The following is a 17388-nucleotide window of genomic DNA, read 5'->3' as shown; positions in this document are numbered from 1 at the left end:
GAGTCAAGGGGACTCGAACCCCCAAAAAAAAGCTATATATATATATATATATATATATATATATATAAGCAAAATATTAAAAGAATACTTTAAACAATAAATTAATTATAATTATTTTATAATTAAATAAAAATTTTTCATTTAATTGATTAGCAAAAATATAAAAATTATCATGATAATTTTTTTTATAGTGTTTTTAATATTATTAATATATTAATTAAATATTTAAAAATTGTACAATTATCATTATTTATTTTATATCATTTAATACAACTAAATTAAATGTATCATAATTTTAATATTAAATATATATTAAAATTAAATATAATATAATCAAATATCATAATATTATTATCGAATGATATTTTATGTAATTTAATAATCAATATACACTTATAAAATTTATATTTTTTATTGATGCATACAATATTATTATCAAATATAATAAATTATACATATATATATTAATTTTTTCAACAAAACAACTTAAAAATGTTTATTATACTTCTAATTTCATTTTTAAGAGTTTTTTTTTTTTTTTTACATTTTTGTAAGTTTTGATCAATTTTAGGTCAATCAATATTTTGTGTCAAACTATTCGTCGATATATCTCCAATATATCCGTAAAATCGAATTACCAATATATTTATGATTAGCGATATTTTTATCCTTGCATATAAGAACCTTGATGTAGTGTTTGAATTATCTTGTCATAGGGTGGACTTATTTGATAACCTATCTTTCCTCTTTTGAAATAATTCCTTCATCATAAGTCAATATGCAAGCTTAATTGTTTAGTTTGCATGAAATCAGTGGAATTAGTAATGTTTTCAGAGTAAAGAGTGTAAAAGATTCGAGTTGAACTCTCTACATGCTAGAATAATTATAACTAACCACTTCAATTTGGATAGTGGTTTAGCTTATCTAGTGGATAGCACATCTAAGGACCTTTTAGTTAAGGGTTTTATCGTTAGGGTAAGCTATGCTCATATGTGGAAGTTGGTTTAGTGCAAAATTGACCCATACCTGGAGGCAAAGCTTGATTTAAAGTGTGCAGGTGCAACCTATACCTGGAGATGTGGAGGTCGGCTTAACACAGAGGTGATCCATCTTTGGAAGAGTGAGAGGACAGTTTTGCACCAAGATAACTTTCATGTATGGCCACATGGGGCGATTCAATAAAGGATGTCCTAAATTAGGAGGACTAATGCAAGATGTGGGCTTTTAGGTTAGGATTTTGAGATATCTAATAGAGATATCTTTAGGTCTTTCATGGCTATTCACCTTGATCATTTATTTCTAACTAGGCTATTAGTAAAAGGCCTTGTTTTGAAACTAACTTGGTCTTAGGCCTCTAGTTAGAAGGTTTTTCTAACTTGATAAACATTGGTTTTTCACCATTTTTCTTTTCAGCATCAAGTAAATGTGCTAGAAATCATAAAATAGGTGTGTTAAGGAAGACTCACTTGGACCTCAACTGATTACTTGCTTGGGTGACAAGATTTCTATGTATTTACCTATTTCGTTTATGAGTTGACATCAAAATAATTCTTGTGCTTTCTGATGACTTTTCATCAAGGTTAGGTAAATCGAATGACCTTTGAAGATGTACATGATTTTTGAACACCTAAGGTGTCTTGAAGCACGAGCCTATCATATGTTGTTGGTGACTTTCACAACCTCTTAATTCTATGTAAGTGCCCTCAACCAAGCATAAAACCATGAACAAACTTTGCCCAAAAAGAATAGTTAAGCACTTCTAACATACGCTAAGAAAACAGGAGGTTAGGTAAACTCCTGAGCAAGCTAAACAAGATCCATCATGTCTTAAGTGGTCAATTTGATAGAGGTTAAACTATCAATTGTAAGGATGGGTGTGATGGTTAGTAAGTGCAAGTTTGGTTACTTTGTTGTTCCTTGAGAATGAGGTAGCTTTGGCTACCCAAGATGAAGTTTGTCTCGTTTTTATACCTTAGGCTCACAACTATTCATTGGAGGACCTCATAGCAAAGACAATGATAACGGTTCGCAGGCGTAAAGAAGCTCAAAAGAGTGATGTTGCATATAGGTGGAGAAATGAACGCAAACTTATGGAAAATTTTTCCATGCTTCCAAATCATGAGTTACGCACACAACCATAAGGGAAGCTTCATGCAAACTTCTCATTCTAGTCTCCTTTAAGGCAGGCATAGATGGGTGGTCTAGTTGAGGTTGTTGTTATGGCTATGACAGCTATTATGGTTGAGAGATGAGTGATTCCAAGACTATATGGGCCTTCTGGCTTTGAGATCTTTAATTTGATTGATTTGAAAATGATGATTCAATTAATGACTTTCGACAAGGAAAACTTGTTGACACCGATATATATGCGTAAGAGTGTTGACTCCCCATCTTTGTAAGGGGATCTTAAATTTTCACGATTGGCTTTTTGTTTTAATAAAGCGAGGATGAGCTTAGATTTTCCCAAAGAAGACGCCAATGAAGATGCCAGAAAATCTTCATGAATAACTAAAACTTTTAGTTCACCATTTCTAGATTCAAATGAGGTTTTCTAATGCAAAAATAGCCTTTAGAGTTTAGGGAGAGTTTTCCTAAGGAGGGAGGAGCTACTTATATGTATTTTAAAACAACTCATTTTGTATTTTAAAACATGGTTTTAATAATTGTAACAAGTTTAAATCTCTATTTTAACTTGTAGTTCATAAAATATTAAAAAGGATATTATTCTAGCATGATTTGAAATTTTGGAATATATATCTAATAATCAATAATATATATTGATTTTCATTTTACCTATTTAATGAGCATAATTAATTTCTCAATTTCCATAATTTATAAAATGATATTAATAAAATAATGAATTCATATTTGCATAAAATCTTGTATTAATTCATTATGAAACCCTTATCACATTTTATATTTTTAAAGAAAATGAAACCCGTTATCAATTAATTTAAATTATGAATTAATGTTATGAAAACGAAATTTTCTTTTACAATTCTAATTAGATCTAAAGGGATAGTAAAATCAAACAAGAAAGGATGTTAGATTAAAATTCAGAAGTTTTTGTGATCACATTAACGTTTCATAACTGTCCTCTAAGAAGTCTCCAAAAGGAAAATCAAAGATTATAAGATGCTAAATTATGTGAGTTAAAGGGCAAAATAAAGGGTTTATGTAGGGTTTTTGTAATGACCAGGTATTTTATGCCACGTTAGCATTTTTAGTTTGAAAAGTCTTATTTTATGTGATGGTTGAAAAGTCAAAAAGAAAAGTGTTTGGAGAACACGTGTCAATTTCGGATTGGTAAAGTTCGTTTTATTGTGTCGGTCAATTAAACGAGTTGAAAATTTTATGCCATGTCAGCCTTAGGATAGAAAATTTCTTAGGATTTTAGAAATTGGAAATTTCCGGAAACGAAAAAACGAAAACGAAAATGAAAAATAAATAAATTAAGATTAATTAGAATTAATTAAGAAAAATAAATTAATTAATTAAATTAAATTGATGAATAATAATATTGAGAAAAATTAGTTTTTATTTGGTGTTAATAAATAAAATTGTGTGTTAAAATGAAAAAAAAAAGAATTGGAAATCAAATAAACCAATTAGAATAAAGAAAAGAAAATAAAAGAAAAAAAATATATTCATTGGGTTTTGAATATTGGCCAGTTGTAAAAGAAAAATAATAACAATAATAATGGATTGGGCTTAGATTTTGAGTTGGGCTTGGCTTAAGTGGTTGGTGGCTTTTAAAAGCCTAGTGGGCTGTTAATAAAAAGAAAGAAAAAAAATGGGTTGGGCTTTTGAAGTTTAGGCCAGGCTTGTGTGGCTGGAGGGTTAGTAAAAAGAAAAAAAAAAAAAAAAAAAAGGAAAAGGGGGAGAATTGCAGCACGCGGGGGCGGTGAGAGAGAGAAAGGTTACTGTGCATAAATTAGGGCACTCGCCGGAATTTTGATCGGCCGTTTGGACAGCCAAACGATCTCCGTTTCGGCCCAAATTTGGAGGAAGTACTCTATTCGACTAGACGAACAAGCCTACGATGGCTGATTTTGTTTTTAACGGCCAAATTTTCAGATCTGAGGTAGGGGACCCTAACCCTAAAACATAAATTTTTATGTTTTTCCCTTGAAAAAAAATTATAGATATTGTCATTTTGAGTTAATTAGGAATTATAAGTGTTGTATGAATTTTTCTAGAATATTTGGGATTTGTTTGGAATTTTTGGAATTTCGAGAAATTGATTTTGATTGATAATTAATTGTTTTGAAATGTTAAAAAATTATTAGATGGGTTGGAAAATTCCAAAATTTGGGTTAAATTGCAAATATAATGATTTGTGAATTTTTAGGCATTGGTTAGAATATTTTCGAAAATTTTAGGGTAAATAGTTAGTTAATTTTGGACATTAGAAATTATTATAATGATTGAAAAATTTTGTAAGTGTGGTAAAATCTCAAGATTTTGATATGCATTGTTTTTTTTGAATATTTATTTGGGATATTATCGGAAATTGTAATGTGTGAAATTATTTTATTGGATTATTGGGGCATGTTGAGATTGTTGAATTATTGAGGAACATTGGAATTGTGGCATTCATTTGCATCATGGTTATGTGAAAAAAAAAAAATAAATGAATGAAATAGAGATGAGAAGTGGAAGCCCGTGTGGGGTGAATTAAGAAGGGAGAGAGATCCCTAGGGTGAAAGACCCAAAAGTTACCTCGGGAAGACTCCGAATGGGGAGTGTATTTGGGTGCGGACGCGTATCCTTCGATGAAAGCCCGAGAACAATAGTGCAGTGTATGACTGTGTGTCACACGTTCATGTGCATTCATGTAATTGTTGAATATTGTGAAATTGTGTATAATATTATATATTAAACTATGTGATTGATTGATATTGTTGAATTGTTCCTGTTGTGTTGAAGTGTCCTTTTCGTATTCTTTGAAACATAGTAATCCCCTTAACCCCTTGGGTGCTAGGCACCCTACTGAGCAATGTGGAAATGCTCACCCCTTCCTTGTTACACCTTTTTAGATGCAGATATCTCTCCTAAGGATCCACAGGTGGGACAGGGAGGACTTCAGGATGCTCCTGGAGCGGCCTAGTGGAGCGTGGCATTTATTTGTTATTGTGTTCCTTTTTGGATTTTGGGGATTTGTTTTAGCAATTATGACTCATGGATTTGCTATGAAGCTTTATTTGATTAAGTTGTTAATTGTGAACTTTTATTTTGGACTATAATGAATATTTATTTAATCTTGTTGTTTTGAGTAGGTTTGGGATATTGTAATTTATGAGAATTCTAGTGAGATGTATGAAAAAAAAAAATCCAGAGTGTTTTGGTTGACTGCCAACATGGAATAGGAGGAACCCTTAGGGTCAAACCTTTGACCTAGGGTCTAGGGTCAAACCTTTGACCTGGGGTCACGGGTCAAATTTTGGGTCGCCCGAAATTTGGGTCGTGACAGCGTGGTATCAGAGCCAAGGTTGCGATAATACCTTGGGGTCAATGTTTGTGGGTGTTTATGTGTGTTGTTATAATGTTATGATTTTTGTATGTGTTAATCAACAAGTTGATGATTAATTGAATTATGTATTGTGAGTGTATGAAAGTGAAAGTTTTGATAATTGTTGAAGTTGCTAAGTGTGTATATGTGAAATTTATTTTTGCTCACCTTAGTAATGTGATTGAATTAGGGTTTGTTAGACTTGAAATGGCGGGAAGGACCAGAGGAGGAAGATCAGAGAGGAATAAGGAGTTGGAGACGGTAAGAGAAGAACTCCGAGAAGTAAGAAGAGAGTTGAGAGAAACTATTGAATTGATGAGAGGCCAGGGTTCCAGGAGAGCAGGAGGTACCCAGGGCCATGAGGATTCAGGTCACTCACATAGGAGGAGCCGCACTGAGAGGCCAGTAATGAGCCAAATGGAAGCAATGAAGAGGTTCATGGTGATGCAACCTCCATCTTTTAATGGAGAGCCTAGTGCTGAAGCAGCTGAGCATTGGTTGAGGAGGATGAGAAGAATTCTGGTGGGACTGGACATACCTGAGGAAAGAAGGGTAGGTTTGGCAGCATATATGCTTGTGGACAAAGCTGATTTCTGGTGGGAATCAATGAAAAGGGTGTATGACACTGAGGTTATGACTTGGGAGGAATTTGAGAGAATCTTCCTAGGCAAGTATTTTGGGGAAGTGGCTAAGCATGCCAAGAGGATGGAGTTTGAGCACCTCATCCAAGGAACCATGTCAGTGCTGGAGTATGAGTCACGTTTCTCAGAGTTGTCTCGTTTTGCTTTGAGGATGATCAGTGAGGAAGGAGAAAAGACTAGGAGGTTCCAGCAGGGGTTGAGGCCTGCTATTAGGAACAGATTAGTCTCACTGGCAATAAGGGATTATTCTGAGTTGGTTAAGAGGGCTTTGTTGGTGGAGCAGGACATTGACGAAACCAACCAAATTCGAGAGCAAAAGGGGGACAGAAAAGGGAAACAAAGAATGGGGGAAAGTTCCCAGGGGCCACAGCAGAGGCAGAGGACTCAGTAGTTTGAGAGGCGTTCCTCGTTCTATGCAGGAGAGGGGTAGATTGCTCAGAGGGCGGCTGCTAATAGAGTATGTTATGGTTGTGGAGCAGGAGACCATTTATGGAGGGCTTGCCCATTGCGAGGCACACAGCAGGCTCGACCTCAGTCTCAGGGAAGTTCTCAGCAACAGTCAGTAGTGTCTTTCCAGCCCCCTCAGTTTCAGTTGCCTTACTATCAGATGCCACAATTACCCCCAGCAGCGCAAGGAACCAGGACAACTACCACGAGTCAGACCCGCTCTTCTCAAGGGTCGAATGCTAAAGGTAGGGGAAGGCAGGCAGCAGGAAGAGTTTTTGCCTTGACCTCAACAGAGCCAGAGGAGGATGCCCTTTTAGTGGAAGGTATGATTTTGGTATATAGTACTTGGGTGCGTGTTTTGTTTGATACTGGTGCAACTCATTCTTTCATTTCTGTATCTTGTGCTAATGCATTGGGGTTGAAATCAGAAAGGGTAGAGAATTTGTTACTTATTGAGTCTCCTATGGGTACGAACTCTAGAGTTGATAGAATATGCAAGGGGTGTGTTATTACCTTGGCAGATAGAGCACTAAATGTGGATTTGAGGATTTTGGATATGATTGGGTATGGTGTTATTTTGGGAATGGATTGGTTGGCAGTGTATAGAGCGGTTATTGATTGTCATCGCCGCAGGATAATATTTTGTTTGCCAGAGGGATTTGAGGTTTGTTTTGTTGGAGGGAAGTGTGTTAGTTTGCCTTTTTCGCAGTCCGATCCGTGCTATCAGTATGTGTTGAGGAAATGATCAATAAATTTCCTAGCTTGCCTTCGTGGTAAGGAGAAAGCCCAGAAGGACATTACAGAAATTCCAGTGGTGAGGAAGTTTTAGGATGTATTCCCAGATGAGTTACCAGGTTTACCACCGCATAGAGAGTTTGATTTCTCTATTGAAGTATACCCAGGAACTGATCCTATTTCAGTATCCCCTTATAGGATGGCCCCTCTTGAGTTGAAGGAATTGAAAACTCAGTTAGATGAATTGTTGGGTAAGGGTTTTATTCGTCCAAGTACATCGCCATGGGGAGCCCCAGTTTTGTTTGTGAAGAAGAAGGATGGCACACTAAGGTTATGTATTGACTATAGGAAGTTGAATAGAGTTACTGTGAAGAACAAGTATCCTCTTCCAAGGATAGATGACTTGTTTGATCAGTTGAAGGGTGCAAAGTATTTTAGTAAGATTGACTTGAGAACTGGGTATCATCAACTGAGGGTTAGGGAAGAAGATGTTTCTAAAACTGCTTTTAGAACGAGATATGGGCATTATGAGTTCTTAGTCATGCCTTTTGGGTTAACTAATGCCCCCGCTGCTTTCATGGATTTAATGAACAGGGTATTTCGTGCTTACTTGGATCAGTTTGTGATTGTCTTTGTGGATGACATCTTGATCTACTCCAGGAGTTTGGAGGAGCATAAGCAACATTTGGTGACCACCCTTAGAACTTTGAGAAGACATCAGTTGTATGGGAAGTTGGACAAAAGTGAGTTTTGGCTTACTGAAGTGAACTTCTTAGGCCATGTGGTTTCTGAGGCAGGAATAGCAGTAGACCATTCAAAGGTGGAAGCTGTACAGGAGTGGCAAAGGCCTACCAATGTATTTGAGGTTAGAAGTTTCTTGGGGTTGGCTGGATATTATAGGAGGTTTGTGGAAGACTTCTCTAGAATTGCAGCACCAATGACTCGGTTGACTAGAAAAGGGGTGAAGTTTGATTGGAATGAGGAGTGTGAGAATGCTTTCCAAGAGTTGAAGCGGAAATTGACCACTGCTCCAGTGTTAACTGCTCCTATTAGTGGAGAGTTGTTTACAATTTATTGTGATGCTTCCACAGTGGGGTTAGGGTGTGTGCTAATGCAGCAAGGCAAGGTGGTAGCTTATGCCTCAAGACAATTAAAGCAGCATGAGCGGAATTATCCAGCACATGATTTGGAGCTTGCAGCAGTGGTGTTTGCCCTTAAGACTTGGAGACACTATTTGTATGGAGAGAAGTTTGAGGTGTACTATGATCATAAGAGTTTGAAATACATTTTCACTCAAAAGGAACTGAACTCTAGGCAGAGGAGATGGATGGAGACATTGGAAGATTATGATTTTGCCCTTCATTACCATCCTGGGAAGGCGAATGTTGTAGCAGATGCCTTGAGTAGAAAGAGCTATGGCCAGTTGTCTAGCTTGGGGTTGAGAGAGTTTGAGATGCATGCAGTTATTGAGGACTTTGAGCTATGTCTTAGTCAAAAAGGACGCGGTCCATGCTTGTACAGCATATCAGCTAGACCAATGGTTATCCATAGAATAGTGGAGGCCCAAGTTCATGATGAGTTTTTAGAAAAGGTTAAAGCCCAGTTGGTAGTAGGTGAAATAGATGAAAATTGGTCTATGTATGAAGATGGGAGTGTGAGGTTCAAAGGGAGATTGTGTGTGCCAAAAGATGTGGAGTTGAGAAATGAACTTCTAGCAGATGCTCATAGGGCGAAGTATATCATCCACCCTGGGAATACCAAGATGTATCAAGACTTAAAGAGGTAGTTTTGGTGGAGTGGGATGAAGAGAGATATTGCTCAGTTTGTAGCTAATTGTCAGATTTGTCAGCAAGTGAAGGCTGAACACCAGAGGCCTGCAGGGTTGTTGCAACCTTTACCTATACCTGAGTGGAAGTGGGATAATATCACTATGGACTTTGTGATAGGGTTGCCAAGAACTAGAAGCAAGAAAAATGGAGTTTGGGTGATTGTGGACCGTCTTACTAAGTCAGCTCATTTTCTAGCCATGAAAAATACTGATTCCATGAACTCTTTGGCTAAGTTGTATATACAAGAGATTGTGAGATTGCATGGGATACCTGTATCTATAGTGTCTGATAGGGACCTTAAGTTTACTTCTCAGTTTTGGCAGAGTTTACAAAGGGCTTTGGGCACCCAACTGAATTTTAGCACCGCTTTTCACCCTCAGACAAATGGTCAATCAGAGAGAGTGATCCAGATCTTAGAAGACATGTTAAGGGCTTGTGTTTTGGATTTTGGAGGAAATTGGGCAGATTACTTACCTTTGGCAGAGTTTGCTTATAACAACAGTTACCAATCTAGTATTGGTATGGCACCTTATGAAGCACTCTATGGGAGACCTTGTAGATCGCCCTTATGTTGGATAGAGATGGGTGAGAGTCATTTGTTAGGACCTGAGATTGTCCAAGAGACTACAGAGAAGATACAACTCATCAAGGAAAAACTTAAGACTGCCCAAGATAGACAGAAAAGTTATGCAGACAAAAGGAGAAGGCCCTTGGAGTTTGAGGAAGGGGATTGGGTGTTTGTAAAAGTGTCCCCTCGAAGAGGCATATTTCGATTTGGGAAGAAGGGGAAGTTAGCCCCTAGGTTTGTGGGACCATTTCAGATTGATAAGAGAGTTGGCCCAATGGCATACAAGTTAATTTTGCCTCAGCAGTTGTCCCTTGTGCATGATGTTTTCCATGTGTCAATGCTAAGGAAGTGTACTCCAGATCCAACTTGGGTAGTGGACATGCAAGATGTTCAGATTAGTGAAGATACATCTTATGTGGAGGAACCTTTACGAATTCTGGAAGTTGGAGAGCATAGGTTCAGGAACAAGGTGATTCCTGCAGTCAAAGTGTGGTGGCAACACCATGGGATAGAAGAAGCCACTTGGGAACCTGAGGAAGAAATAAGACGACACTATCCACAACTCTTCTACGAATTTTAAGGTAAGCTAGTTTAAATTTCGGGACGAAATTTCTTTTAGGGGGGTAGGATGTAATGACCGGGTATTTTATGCCACGTTAGCATTTTTAGTTTGAAAAGTCTTATTTTATGTGATGGTTGAAAAGTCAAAAAGAAAAGTGTTTGGAGAACACGTGTCAATTTCGGATTGGTAAAGTTCGTTTTATTGTGTCGGTCAATTAAACGAGTTGAAAATTTTATGCCATGTCAGCCTTAGGATAGAAAATTTCTTAGGATTTTAGAAATTGGAAATTTCCGGAAACGAAAAAACGAAAACGAAAATGAAAAATAAATAAATTCAGATTAATTAGAATTAATTAAGAAAAATAAATTAATTAATTAAATTAAATTGATGAATAATAATATTGAGAAAAATTAGTTTTTATTTGGTGTTAATAAATAAAATTGTGTGTTAAAATGAAAAAAAAAAAAAAGAATTGGAAATCAAATAAAACAATTAGAATAAAGAAAAGAAAATAAAAGAAAAAAAATATATTCATTGGGTTTTGAATATTGGCCAGTTGTAAAAGAAAAATAATAACAATAATAATGGATTGGGCTTAGATTTTGAGTTGGGCTTAGCTTAAGTGGCTGGTGGCTTTTAAAAGCCTAGTGGGCTGTTAATAAAAAGAAAAAAAAAATGGGTTGGGCTTTTGAAGTTTGGGTCAGGCTTGTGTGGCTGGAGGGTTAGTAAAAAAAAAAAAAAGGAAAAGGGGGAGAATTGCAGCACGCGGGGACGGTGAGAGAGAGAAAGGTTACTGTGCATAAATTAGGGCACTCGCCGGAATTTTGATCGGCCGTTTGGACGGCCAAACGATCTCCGTTTCAGCCCAAATTTGGAGGAAGTACTCTATTCGACTAGACGAACAAGCCTACGGTGGCTGATTTTGTTTTTAACGGCCAAATTTTCAGATCTGAGGTAGGGGACCCTAACCCTAAAACTTAAATTTTTATGTTTTTCCCTTGAAAAAAAATTATAGATATTGTCATTTTGAGTTAATTAGGAATTATAAGTGTTGTATGAATTTTTCTAGAATATTTGGGATTTGTTTGGAATTTTTGGAATTTCGAGAAATTGATTTTGATTGATAATTAATTGTTTTGAAATGTTAAAAAATTATTAGATGGGTTGGAAAATTCCAAAATTTGGGTTAAATTGCAAATATAATGATTTGTGAATTTTTAGGCATTGGTTAGAATATTTTCGAAAATTTTAGGGTAAATAGTTAGTTAATTTTGGACATTAGAAATTATTATAATGGTTGAAAAATTTTGTAAGTGTGGTAAAATCTCAAGATTTTGATATGCATTGTTTTTTTTGAATATTTATTTGGGATATTATCGGAAATTGTAATGTGTGAAATTATTTTATTGGATTATTGGGGCATGTTGAGATTGTTGAATTATTGAGGAACATTGGAATTGTGGCATTCATTTGCATCATGGTTATGTGGAAAAAAAAAAATAAATGAATGAAATAGAGATGAGAAGTGGAAGCCCGTGTGGGGCGAATTAAGAAGGGAGAGAGATCCCTAGGGTGAAAGACCCAAAAGTTACCTCGGGAAGACTCCGAATGGGGAGTGTATTTGGGTGCGGACGCGTATCCTTCGGTGAAAGCCCGAGAACAATAGTGCATTGTATGACTGTGTGTCACACGTTCATGTGCATTCATGTAATTGTTGAATATTGTGAAATTGTGTATAATATTATATATTAAACTATGTGATTGATTGATATTGTTGAATTGTTCCTGTTGTGTTGAAGTGTCCTTTTCGTATTCTTTGAAACATAGTAATCCCCTTAACCCCTTGGGTGCTAGGCACCCTACTGAGCAATATGGAAATGTTCACCCCTTCCTTGTTACACCTTTTTAGATGCAGATATCTCTCCTGAGGATCCACAGGTGGGACAGGGAGGACTTCAGGATGCTCCTGGAGCGGCCTAGTGGAGCGTGGCATTTATTTGTTATTGTGTTCCTTTTTGGATTTTGGGGATTTGTTTTAGCAATTATGACTCATGGATTTGCTATGAAGCTTTATTTGATTAAGTTGTTAATTGTGAACTTTTATTTTGGACTATAATGAATATTTATTTAATCTTGTTGTTTTGAGTAGTTTTGGGATATTGTAATTTATGAGAATTCTAGTGAGATGTATGAAAAAAAAAATCCAGAGTGTTTTGGTTGACTGCCAACATGGAATAGGAGGAACCCTTAGGGTCAAACCTTTGACCTAGGGTCAAGGGTCAAATTTTGGGTCGCCCGGAATTTGGGTCATGACAGTTTTAATTTTCTTATTTTATTTTTTCCTTAAATGAAAATAAATAAATGACTCAATACTGACTTCATGCTCTGTTTATACATATAGGAAAGGTAAAAATAAAGACAAATATAGCAATTCTAGAAGCTATCTACATATCTGTCTATGTAATCTTCCATGATCATAGGAATTGGTGTGTTGATTACATGTTGAGTTGGGCTGTCCATTACATGTTGTATCATATGGAAATGATTTCTTCAAGTTAGAACTTTTCCAAACATCTTAAAGACTTTCATATATTTTTATTCAAGTTGTGCATAGGGATGGCAACGGGGCGGGTTCGGGGCGGGGCGCCCCCCTCCCAACCCCGCCCCGTTTATTTAAATCAATTCCCATCCCCGTCCCATTTAAAAAATTAAACGGGGCGGGGCGGGGCGGGGCGGGCGGGTATGCTACATTCCCATACCCGCCCCGTTTAGCTTTTTATTTAATTTTAATTTTAATTTTTTTTTAAAATTACTTTTAAATTTTTTTAATTATATTAAAATAAATATATTTTATAAATAATTAAATAATTATATTTTTTATAACTTATTTTATTAAAAATAATTTATTATTATCTATATATTAAAAATAATAAAATAAAAATTAAATTAAATTAATTTTAAATTTTAAATTAAATTAAATTTTAATTTTAATTTTATATATAATCGGGGCGGGGCGGGGCGGGGTGGGGCAATACCCGAACCCGCCCCGAACCCGCCCCGGGTTTCAAAAAAAATCCCAAACCCGTCCCATACCCGTTTAGAAAAATAATATCCCACCCCATTAGGGGCGGGGCGGGGCGGGTACCCGAAATGACCCGCCCCATTGCCATCCCTAGTTGTGCATCAATAAAAAGGAATGATTTCGGATAACTTTAAGAAATATCTAAAAATCCCAATTTGATTGTTTTAGTGGTAAACTTTTTTTCCCAAGTCGTGAATTGAATTACAAATACGACAAGCACTCAAAGTGCACTCAAAGTTCCATACCACGAAAGCTTTAACCTTCGTTTTTACAAAGAAAACCAAAATGAAAAACTTCAAGAGATGACCTTTAAGGAAAAAAAACTCTTTTCTATTGTCCAAAAAAAAAGAGTAATAATAATCCTCTAAATCTTTTCATCTCCAATGGTAGTGTGAAAAAAAAAGCTACAAAAAACCGCTCCCTCTTGGGTCGAATCGAAACAACCCACTTGAGCACCCAAACCCATATCCAACAAGAACCAATCCTGCATCAAGTGTTTAAATAGTGTCTCCACTAGGGGGATGGATGGTCCATGGGCAGAGATTCTAAAGAAATCACCAAGAATTTTGAAATAGCTGGAGAAAGTGCTGATCAGTTGTTCAGGACCTGGTCCTGCTGCTGCTGGCTGCTGCCTCCATGCTCATCCTCCCCTTTGCCTTCCATGATTTTATCTTTTATCTCCAAGTGAATGAGGCGTGGGAAGTCACCCCGCAATTGTTCCTCATCTACGTGCAAATCATGTAGATATTTCAAACGCAAAATCCGAACATTCCACTTCTTGTTATTCCCCTCAAAACTCAAACTATGAAGCTTTCCTCCCCTAATGTAGAGCTTTTTTAAACTCTTTAACTCATCAGGATTTAACCAATCTGGCTTGGTTTCACAAGGGATGCACCAAAGATCCAGTTTCTCTAACTTTTGAGGAAAGGATAAGGACCCCATCGTCTTTATGTCTGTCCTCTGCACTTGGTGACGGTCCTTTTTTGAGGCGAAAGATTTTTTCCTATCTATGGTGGTTGGCTTTCCTGATGGTTCAGTTTCAGCCTGCACTCTTCCTCCTCCTCCTCGTCCTCCTCCCCATGTTATTGATAGAATGCGAAGAGCTGAAACCTCCTTCAACTTACTAAGCTCTGCCTCTTCAATATAAGCGTCACTTGGGATATATATACTCAGCTTTCTAAGTTTCTTCAGGCCAGCAACATCTCCAAGCCTGCCAGGACCCTTTTTTGAAGTTGCTACCACAAAACCCTTGAGCATTTGGAGGGAACTCAGCTTGTCCAGGCCCTTAGGCATGCTCTCTAGCAAGTAGCACTCTGATATATCTAAATGCGTCAGCTTCTTCAAAGATGAAATGTCAGATGGTAGTTTCTCCAGATTGTGACATGCCCTGAGATCCAGTATTTCAAGATTAATGAGTTTACGGATTGTGGAAGGTATTTTAGTGATTCTTGAAATTCCTCGCAGGCTGAGATACTTCAAATGCTTCTTGGTCCCCAAAGCTTTCAAGAAGTCTTCATTTTCGACTTCTATGTGGTCTTCATTTTCAACTTCTTTGTGGTCTTCATTTTCGACTTCATTGTGGTGCTTGGCTGAATCCTTCCACCTCCCAAGCTGAAGAACCACAATTTTGTTCTCCTTTGAAAACCAGTCATGGGGGATATTGAGATATTGCTCATTCACATTGAACAAAGTCAATAAACGGCTTGCATCAGGACCCGCTCCTGCTTCTGTGACTGTGGCCGGATTAGCTGGTTGTTTTGGAGGACCCCCTGCAGAAACATTGTTGGTCGGAGGAACCAAACATATGCTGCGTGATCTGGTGCCTGGGCCTGGGCCAGGGGCATCAGAATCAAACAACTCAGCATCTCTAGCAATCCTGATCAACATAAGGCGAATCCAAGAGTGCATTTTACAGCTATCCACAATGGGATTCTTGTCTTGGTCTTTGTCGCTTGGCTTGTATTGTGCAATTAGAAAGCCCTTGTTGATCAGCTCTCCAAAGATTCTATCTCCCTCTTCCATTGCAGTCTTGTCCTTGGTTTTGGTCACCAAACCCTCCCCAATCCACCAATAAACCAAGGGCCTCTTTTTTATTACCGAATTGGCCGGAAATATGGAGAAACATAGCAGGCACAGCTTCATCTGAACATCAAGAATGTTATAATTCAACTGCAGACAAGACATTGCTGGGGAGCCAAGAATGAGATCCTCCACCTTTAATGCAGACCATTCTTCTGAAATCTCCCTTGCCTCATGAGCCGCTGACTCGGCTTCTTTTCGGGACGTGTCCGTGCTTTCTATCTGCAAGGATTGGAATTTTTTAATAAGATCGTCTATGCTGTTGAATATTTTTACAATGGAATCAAGCCTCACGGAAGAATGTCTGGGAGTGCCTAGGGGGGCATCAGTATTAGTATACTTAGAGTTGTCGATTTCTTCTTCAAGCACGGTGAATTTCTGCAGAAGCTCGTCTTCCACGGTCTTGAGATTAGGGAACAAAACTTTCTTCCCCTCAAAATACCCTCTGATCTCTTCCAACTTAGCAAACGCAGGGTCTTGATTGTTGAGACCTTCCATCATTTTATCAAGAAGGGGAAGCAGAATTGGTACAGCTTCCTCAAGTTTTCTTCGGATCGGCATCGTGGAAATTGGAAGAAGAAGAAGAAGAGTGGAAATGGCAAGTCTCAGGTTGTTAGAGATAAAGGGAGAGAAACTTAGTAAAGAATCAAGAGGACGACTTTTGACTTGGAAGGTTGTCACTACCTCATCGTCTTTTTTTATCTTTTTGCTGGGCCATGGAATAACTATCCACCCTTCTAATCTTTGATTTTTACAAGTCACGCTAGTCCATCCTAGGATTTATAACTCTTTGATTTTGAATTTTTGTAATAATATCTTTGAAGTTTTCCCTTCATTTTTATTTTGATTTTCTTTTATTTTCTTGGCAGCTAAACATGGTAAGGACCCGTTTGGCATGGATTCTAGGAAGCATTTTTGTCTCAAAAGTATTTAAAAAAAAAAAATAGGCGTTTAACAAAATTTAGAAAACACTTCTAAAATTTTAAAAAATCGTTTTTAGTATTGAAAAATCACTTGTAATGTTTTCTAAATAAATACTTGATAGATAATTCTTTTAAAAACATTTTCGAAGAAAACACTTCAAGTAGACATCTATACAGAGGAGGAGTTTTCAATATTTTTGGTATAAGTTCTATTTGGGATTTCCTCCAACAACACACAATTGATGCTTGAACTAATTCAATAAATGCTTATAATTAGATTTGATTCTTTGACCATAATGTTGATGAGTCTGTGTATAATTAAAGTGAATTTCAAAATGAATATGTGATTGAGATATGGATTTAAAGTGTGTTTAATAATGATTTTAGAAAGTATTTTTAACATTTGTAATACTTTAGAAATTTGTATTTTTCAAATATTAAAAAAGTTAGAAATATTTCCTAGAATTATTGTTAAAAGCACTCTTAATTTGCTTGAATTTGCTCTAAATTTAATTGATTGATTGGTTTTTTGTTTCAGAGTTTCTTTATTACAATTGATCATCATTTCATCCTAAAATTTACTCAACCATTTGATTACAATCTCTACTCTTTCTTTACTCTAAATCTTCGTAAGACAAGATAACAAGTATCTACTAATCTAAATCCCTAATGATTTAGGCATATCTAATTGTTGTTTTAAAAATAGAAAAAAGTAGAGAAATAAATAGGTTGTTAATTATTCCTCTTTTATATATTATGGTATAATTTTCTTTTGGAAATTTGATGTGTGTTGTTGAGAATCGATTCAAAGTTTGATTATCCGTTGAAAGATGTGGAAACTTATTGTTAGTATTTTTCCCATATCAATCTAAGGTAATTACCCTAAAGGAAGATAAATGGGATGATAGTCACTTTTTTAAAATTTAAACTACATGAATGCAAATGAAATGATATACAATTATATAATTACAATAAAAAGTAATTGCATATAAAATAAAGAGAATAAGAAA

The 17388-nt window shown here is 36.3% G+C and overlaps 2 protein-coding genes and 1 long non-coding RNA gene across 4 annotated transcripts; 2 read left to right on the top strand and 1 right to left on the bottom strand.

Moving 5' to 3' along the window:
* Positions 1-3895: 3895 nt before the first annotated feature.
* On the top strand, positions 3896-5278 carry LOC104878914 (uncharacterized). Its single transcript, XR_785512.3, has 2 exons — positions 3896-4084; positions 5040-5278. It is a non-coding gene; the product is annotated as an uncharacterized LOC104878914 (long non-coding RNA).
* Positions 5279-5719: 441 nt separating this feature from the next.
* LOC132253515 (uncharacterized) lies at positions 5720-7345 on the top strand. Its single transcript, XM_059735693.1, has 3 exons — positions 5720-6506; positions 6633-6923; positions 7029-7345. The coding sequence occupies exons 1-3, from the start codon at positions 5720-5722 to the stop codon at positions 7343-7345; spliced, it is 1395 nt and encodes a 464-aa protein (XP_059591676.1).
* Positions 7346-13526: 6181 nt separating this feature from the next.
* On the bottom strand, positions 13527-16302 carry LOC104878912 (disease resistance RPP13-like protein 4). Of its 2 annotated transcripts, XM_059736039.1 has the most exons (2): positions 14960-16302; positions 13574-14911 (listed from the first exon to the last, which is right to left on the bottom strand). In XM_059736039.1, exons 1-2 carry the CDS (start codon positions 16014-16016, stop codon positions 13968-13970), a joined length of 2001 nt encoding a protein of 666 aa, XP_059592022.1. In that variant the 5' UTR covers positions 16017-16302; the 3' UTR covers positions 13574-13967. The 2 variants fall into 2 exon arrangements, with proteins under 2 accessions (XP_010648145.1, XP_059592022.1); XM_010649843.3 differs by having other exon boundaries at positions 13527-16299.
* Between the last annotated feature and the right edge of the window lie 1086 nt (positions 16303-17388).

Source organism: Vitis vinifera, chromosome 3 (assembly GCF_030704535.1).
Source record: "Vitis vinifera cultivar Pinot Noir 40024 chromosome 3, ASM3070453v1".
NCBI lineage: Eukaryota > Viridiplantae > Streptophyta > Magnoliopsida > Vitales > Vitaceae > Vitis > Vitis vinifera.
Note: the sequence above shows the minus strand (reverse complement) of the source record. Positions and strands in the feature narration are given on the sequence as shown.

Coding starts and splice junctions, on each gene's coding strand:
- LOC132253515 (XM_059735693.1), top strand. CDS start 5,720: ATGGCGGGAAGGACCAGAGGAGGAAGATCAGAGAGGAATAAGGAGTTG. Junction 6,507..6,632: donor GAAACAAAGAATGGGGGAAA/GTTCCCAGGGGC, acceptor GTTGTGGAGCAG/GAGACCATTTATGGAGGGCT. Junction 6,924..7,028: donor GGATGCCCTTTTAGTGGAAG/GTATGATTTTGG, acceptor GGTTGAAATCAG/AAAGGGTAGAGAATTTGTTA.
- LOC104878912 (XM_010649843.3), bottom strand. CDS start 16,016: ATGCCGATCCGAAGAAAACTTGAGGAAGCTGTACCAATTCTGCTTCCC.